Source organism: Asparagus officinalis, chromosome 4, assembly GCF_001876935.1.
Source record: "Asparagus officinalis chromosome 4, Aspof.V1, whole genome shotgun sequence".
Lineage (NCBI taxonomy): Eukaryota > Viridiplantae > Streptophyta > Magnoliopsida > Asparagales > Asparagaceae > Asparagus > Asparagus officinalis.
The window spans coordinates 29399069-29405896 of record NC_033797.1 but is presented as its reverse complement, the minus strand read 5'-3'; the positions used below and the strand labels follow the sequence as shown (position 1 = coordinate 29405896).

At 39.1% G+C, this 6828-nt stretch overlaps 1 protein-coding gene across 1 annotated transcript; it reads right to left on the bottom strand.

The window, feature by feature from the left end:
* LOC109837072 (flavonoid 3'-monooxygenase-like) lies at window positions 3734–6710 on the bottom strand. The gene is made up of 3 exons (XM_020405158.1): window positions 6273–6710; window positions 4987–5529; window positions 3734–4503 (listed from the first exon to the last, which is right to left on the bottom strand). Exons 1-3 carry the CDS (start codon window positions 6615–6617, stop codon window positions 3847–3849), a joined length of 1545 nt encoding a protein of 514 aa, XP_020260747.1. The 5' UTR covers window positions 6618–6710; the 3' UTR covers window positions 3734–3846.

Here is a 6828-nt window from a genome sequence, read left to right as displayed (position 1 = left end):
TCACATGAACTGCAAGTGAGGTTCCCCTAGACATCTGAAATCTGAACAATCTTCGCAACAAGTGTAAACAGTTCTCAACACTCTTCGTAAGGTACTTATTGTTGAGAATCTCCCACATCTTCATTACAGACATCACTCTAATCACATCATACTTCAGCTCATGTTCCAAATAAGACCTGATCACCCCACTAGTATTCCTATTCATCTTTTCCCATACCGTCTCTTCATATTTTGGTGGCCTCTCATGGACCATTATGGTCTCCTCCAAATTCTGAGCATTGAGTGCATCTTGTACGTCGCTCATACAAAAACCAAAATTAATCTTACCGTCATATTTAACCACACTAATCTTGGTGTTCTGAAAACCAACTTGAACTGTACCCGCCATCTTACTGTTTTCACCAACTTCTTCACCCATACTCACAGACTCCAATTGTAAAGAAAGATCCTAACTTTGATAGAATTAAGAAGTTACCCAACCGAACCCCAGATTGGATTCTAAATAGATCTCCTAACCACACGAGGAAAGTGAAATCTTCAACGACAACTCCATAACGCTATCTCCACCGAAGCTTAGAATTCCAAGAACTAAGCTTTCACTATGAATCTTCCTCCACCTAATGTCAAAACCTTAGATTTGAAACCCTAGAGCTCTGATACCAATTTATTACGCACCTTTGCGGAAGCGTGCTCACACACCGAACGAGTCCGTAAGCCACGGGAGAAGATTAAAAAACCAAACACGGGCACAATTCAAACAAATATGACAAACCAATCACAAACACAGAGATATATGTGATTCGGCAATTTGCCTACATTCATGGGGAGAGGATAGGGAGATTTCACTATATCGAGGAGAGTACAAAAGGGTTACAATCACTCAAACACTCAAACAAACCCTAACCATTAATCTCCCAACTCGCTCATAAGTTCTCCCTCTCATAGTGCTCAGAATACTCTCTATTCTCTGATATCTGAAACCCTAAAATCGTGTTTTAGTATATATCAAAACACAAATCAAATCAAAATAGGAAAAGAAGCCTAGGCCCAAATTCAACAGGCGGTCGACCGTACTTGACGTCGCGATCGACCGGATAGAATGTCCAAACATAGAAAACCAATTACAGGATCCGCGGTCGACCACACTTAACGCCGCGGTTGGCTGGACAGAGATCCAGAAACTACCATGTACTCGTGCACGTTTCCGGTCGACCGCACCCTTGGTCGCGGTCGACCGGACAGAACCAAAAACTGTCCAACTGTATTTTCCTGAATGTTGATGTTTTCTCTTCAATAAAAAGAGATAACTTTTCGTTCTCGTATGAGCAAAACGACACAAACCCTAGAACCCCTAGAAATAGAAAACTTCTGAAATTAATAATAACAAACCAAAAACCCTTTGTTCCCCTTATATAGGATACAAAATAATGAGGAAGTATCAAACTACCATTTTCCTAAAGCTAAGAGAAATCCTTAAATAAAAAACTTTCTATAAAAACTAGAAAACTAGAAAACTAGAAGTAACCCATAATTCTACGCGCAGTTAAGCCTGAAGACGAATACCTAGAACCACACAAATTATTTTTATGTATAGAGGACTTCCTAAGTTTTCTAAAAATATATAATAATAAAGATTCTACAGAGCGAGTCAAAGGATATGATCCTCCAAAATTAAATCTTAGAATCTGTCCGAAAATACTCTTTCGCTTCAATCGTCCCATTTTCACATGATTAGATTTCTTTCAAAAAACATCAATTATTGCATCCGCATCATTCTCCCCTTCCTAAACAAAACTCATCATCGAGTTTGGTCGAAGGTAAAGCGGTCTAATCGGGTGAAACTTAGTCAAATTAGCAATCTTCTTCATCTTAAATTTGTGGTAGGTGTTCTTAGGCAATGGTTCCTTGCTCAGATTATTCATCATTAGATCTCCCTCATCAAATAATTTTAAATGATGATGCTTATCAATGTCCAACCCCTGCACAAAAATAAAAGAACCAACGTTCGACTTCACAATTGGTTCACTTTGTTCACTTTGCAAAGGAGCAAGTGCAGATTGAAACCCATTGCTCGGAGGTGGAGAACACTTTCGGTTTTGTAGATGGCTTCTAAATAAAGAATTTGGCTCTTGGGGATTTCTCATATATATGTTCGAGTCTAGTTCCTTTGTTACATCCTTCAATTTTTTTAGAGTATCATAATATATCATCATTTGATAGAATAACTACATTCATGAAGTTCGTAAAAACCAAATACAGACTCATATTCGTCTAAGTTGGCTGCAAATGATCAGGGCTGCGGTTGAGGTTTCATACACCTTATTTAGAGTAGGAGGGTCAGTTCACCCAGCTCTTGTCTTGTGAGTAGAGTTGTGAATTCTCCCAGTGATGTTTAGGCGTACTAGTCTCATATTGAGCTAGATGATTGGGCATCCTATTCATATTTGTAGCTTCATTGGTATAATAACTGGTTGAAGAAAACTCCCCATGGTGATAATTTGTCGACGTCTCTACCATTGGGTCTTCGTCAAGCTCCCTACTTAGTTTCAAGTCCATCTCATAATGTCTTGAGCTTGATACCATTGGGTCATCATCAAGCTCCCTACTTAGTTTCAAGTCCATCTCACATAATGTCTCTACCATTGTGTTGTATTTCAACTCTGACATTTCATTGATTTTGAAAGCATCAATGCAATGTTGGTGCTCAATAACAATCTTTGAATCGTCAATTGAAGAGAACTGATTCGTTGCCAATTGTCTCCTTTCTGTTTCAGTTGATATTTGCTTGTCTGTTTGTGTGGGCATAGCTGTCCTGTTGCCTTTTTTGAATGAGCCGTGGCTGATCTCAATATTAGACAAATTATCTTCTACAGGAACCCTACTAGAAGGAGAAAAATTCAATGCTATGCTTGACTGACATACCTATTTTCGTAATTGAATTACCTTGCAACAATTTTGAAATTGAGAAAATAAGATTATGTTGTAATCTGCTGCTAAATATTTGTATTACAATTTTGAAATTGAGAAATTATAAACTTCTCTCTACTTGAAATTTAAACACATGGCTTTGTATAACGTCTTGAATTTTTGAATTTGGTTTATTTTATTAGGGAACATCTGGGATTGTGATAATTTAAGGGTTTAAAGCAGTATGTTACGTTGTTCAGAATCTTCAGACTGAGATAGTTATGGAGCTAAGGAAAGCACTGTGGAGCAGTATGTTACATTTGGTTTCTATGCCCGACTATTTTTTTAGGAGTTACATACATTCATCCTTGACCTATGGATAGAGAAGTCCGCAGTTTATGCATTTAGCACTTACTTTGAACTGGGTGGACTGCGAGAATGACGTGCTGCTATTGATCCCAAATTGATTCTATTGATTTATCGTCCTATCTAAGATCTGTCTTCCTATGGTTTCTTTTTATTTATTTATTTATTATTATTATTATTATTATTTTATTTTTATTTATTTAATTTAATTTTTGGGAGAAAGAGGATGGGATCAAAAGATCACAGCCACGCACTATTATTTCTCTGTTTGTTGTTCTTTGTTTTGTCGATGCGTGGTTTAAGTTTTCCAGTCATGTGTTGCTAACAACCTTTCGTCGAGTTGATTAGTCAAATGTAAAATTAAAACTTGCTATTTTTCCGTGAAAACTTCTCTCGTGCTTGATCAAATGTCCAAAAGTATGAACTCTCTATCTCACCTTGGTGATATAATAGGGTCCAAGATGTTATTTTAATATTAATATCAAAGTAAAATTAGAAATATAGTACACTTAGCAATCTTCTATAATAAGTCTTGGTCCTGCTTTTCATTTTTCGACACCAAATAGTAGTTACTTAAAGTACCGGATTTCGGTACTCATAAGCTTTGTTCGCTAACCGAGGAATCGGATGGACCATCAATGGCACCGCCCTCTGCAATGTAATCCCATAGGACTCTTCCATATCTAACTTCTCCGCTAAAAGGCCTTCAGGCAAGGCCCAGTCAAATCCATGAAGTAGCGTTGCAGTTATAAACTGGACCATGGTAAGCCCCAAACTCAATCCAGGACAAATCCTTCTCCCGGCCCCAAACGGTATCACTTCAAAGTCGTTGCCTTTAACATCAACGTGCTCATACCTTCCGCCCGGCAGAAACCTGGTCGGGTCGAATTTTAACGGGTCGGCCCAAACTGTTGGATCACGAGCTATGGCCCAAACGTTTACGAGGAGGGTCGAATGTCGAGGGATGTGGTAGCCGTTGACCTCGCATGCCTCGGAGGCCATGTGAGGGAGGGAAAGCGGCGTCGAAGGGTGGAGGCGGAATGTTTCTTTGACGACGGCCTGAAGGAAGGGAAGATTGGGTAGGTCGGCCTCGCTAACAAGGCGGTCTTGGCCCACAACCGAATCCAATTCAATTTGGGCTTTCTTAAGGATTTCTGGATGACGAATCATTTCTGATAAGGCCCACTCAGTAGTGCTTGCCGTTGTGTCTGTTCCGGCTGTGAACAAGTTCTGTACAAGGTATAAATTTCAACAACCCACAAAAAAAAAGGAATATGGAGATTATTAGAAAATGGATGAGCAATAAATATCATATACTGAACTTTGAATGGAATAATCTAAGGCTTCATTTTGTTAATTTGACTTGAAAATTAAAGTGCATTCTTTGATCTAGAATAGAACTGAGAGTGACGCAAAAGGAAAAGTATAGGCTTCGCAGACGGTTTTTCTAAGGTTAATGTGACGTTATGTGATTCTCTTTCGTCTTATATGTATATTATCTAAATTAAGCTATTGAAAATTTTTAAAGGTGTTTAAAGGTTTGACATGTCAGACACGTAGTTCAGGGAAGAAGTATTCGTGCACAATAAATTTTTTAAAATAAAAATTGTTATGAACATTTTGCAGAAAACAACTCAATTAATTATGGTGCTGTCGTAAATTTTAATTAATAACTATAATCATAAGATAAAAAAATATCGCAAGTTCTCTAACCAAGAAGAGAGCCTTGATGTTAGTGTTCGTGAGTTTGCCACCATCACTATGCGCATCCTCCTTCAACCTCATCAGCACGCTGAGCAGATCACCTCCAACCCCTGTTGCCGCCTGATGCTCTTCGATGACCTTATTGAGAAAGATATCGACCCGCTGATGCAGCTTCTTCATCTTACCGACAGTCCCTTGCACATCAAACCATCTCAATGCAGGCACAAAGTCACCTATATTGAACACTCCTATCTTCATTAGGTCCATAACTAACTCTTTGAACTCTACGGCTTCCTTGCTCTCCTCGTCTACGAACACTCTTCGGCTGAGCATGGCCTTTGACAGCGCATTGGTGGTGCATCCCATCAAGGCTTGCCCTAAATTTACCATAGTATGGGTGCGTGCACGGGTGTGCAGTGTACGTGCTAGGATGGCAACTTCGGCTTCACGAAGGGGGCGGAGATCGTCGAGAGCTTTGGTGGAGAAGAGGTGGAGTGCACATAGCTTTCGGAGCATCCGCCATCGTGGACCGGAGGGAGCGAAGACCAGATCCTGCATCAGCAATCTTTTTTTGTTACTAGTGAAGTATAAATATAAAACCCTCAATATTATTTATCACATCTTAGCATGGTACAAAAGCAATTCAGGTTAAATTTTAACCTCAAATTTCTAAAGTGGATTTAAAAAATATACCGCTCGATCTCCATAGTCCAGGTTACGACCTATACAAAAAGATGGTCAAACCTGAGAAAGCATATGAGGGAATAAAATTATAATCCTCAACTTTCACAAGTTTAGAATTTTCATACAGTTGCAAAGTCCATCGACAATTGCGAGTGATTCTTAACACCCTAAAAGCAAGACTTAGAAACACCTTGTTTCTTTAGCTTGACATATTTCATGACCCTTCTTTATGAAACTCGATGAGCATATAACATCCTTATTCTCATTTAAGGTTTTGTATGGTTAAGAGTAGTCAGAACGAAAAGCCCATTTATAAAACCAGAGGATCCCAACTCTTATATTATTGAAATACTCTTCAATTTGAATGTTGGTGCAACTTTCCTATTTTTAAGGTATTTGTGTTAACTATAATATATTTGTGTTTACTATATGTCGAATTTAGAGATAGAGCAAGATGAGCTACAACTATGTCTATCTAAACACGCTCTTGAGCATCTCAATGATTTTATTCTATGGAATTAAACATAAGCCTTAATTTAAATATTGTTTCGCCAGGTTTGAGAATTATAGCTTTATTCTCTAAGATGAGATTTAATTGGATGTAACCGCACCTGATAGTTATATGCTATATGCTCGGCTGCGGAGTTAGGTGGCCGGTTGCTGAAGTTGACGTCGTGGTTCCGGAGAAATTGGGTTGCAACGGCAGCAGAGGCGGCTACAACAACATCTACAGAGCCAAAACGAAGGTGAAATAACGGACCGTAAACTTTGGAAAGAGCATAGAGAGTCTGGTGAGGCTTGGTGCCAAGCTGTGGGAGATTGCCTAGAACGGGCCATCCTCTTGGGCCCGGGGGAAGTGGTGGTCTTCGGCCCATTCTCCTCTTTCCATCGAAGAGGAGACAGTACAGGAGGAAGGAGAGGAACAAGGTGGAGAGCAGGATTAAGAGAGAAGCCATGGTTTAATTATCGGTGTAGATTAAATGAATGCTTGCAAGTTTTATAGAGAGATCACTAGAGTGTTGTTTATGTAACCAAATATGAGAACTAGCTGAGGCATTACAGGCTTAATTATTTGACTATCTATCCCCCAAAAGTAGAAGATGCTTGATATGAGTGGTTCTGGTCTTTTTTCCGTTGTGGTGATCCAAGGAGGAAACTTTTTTTTCC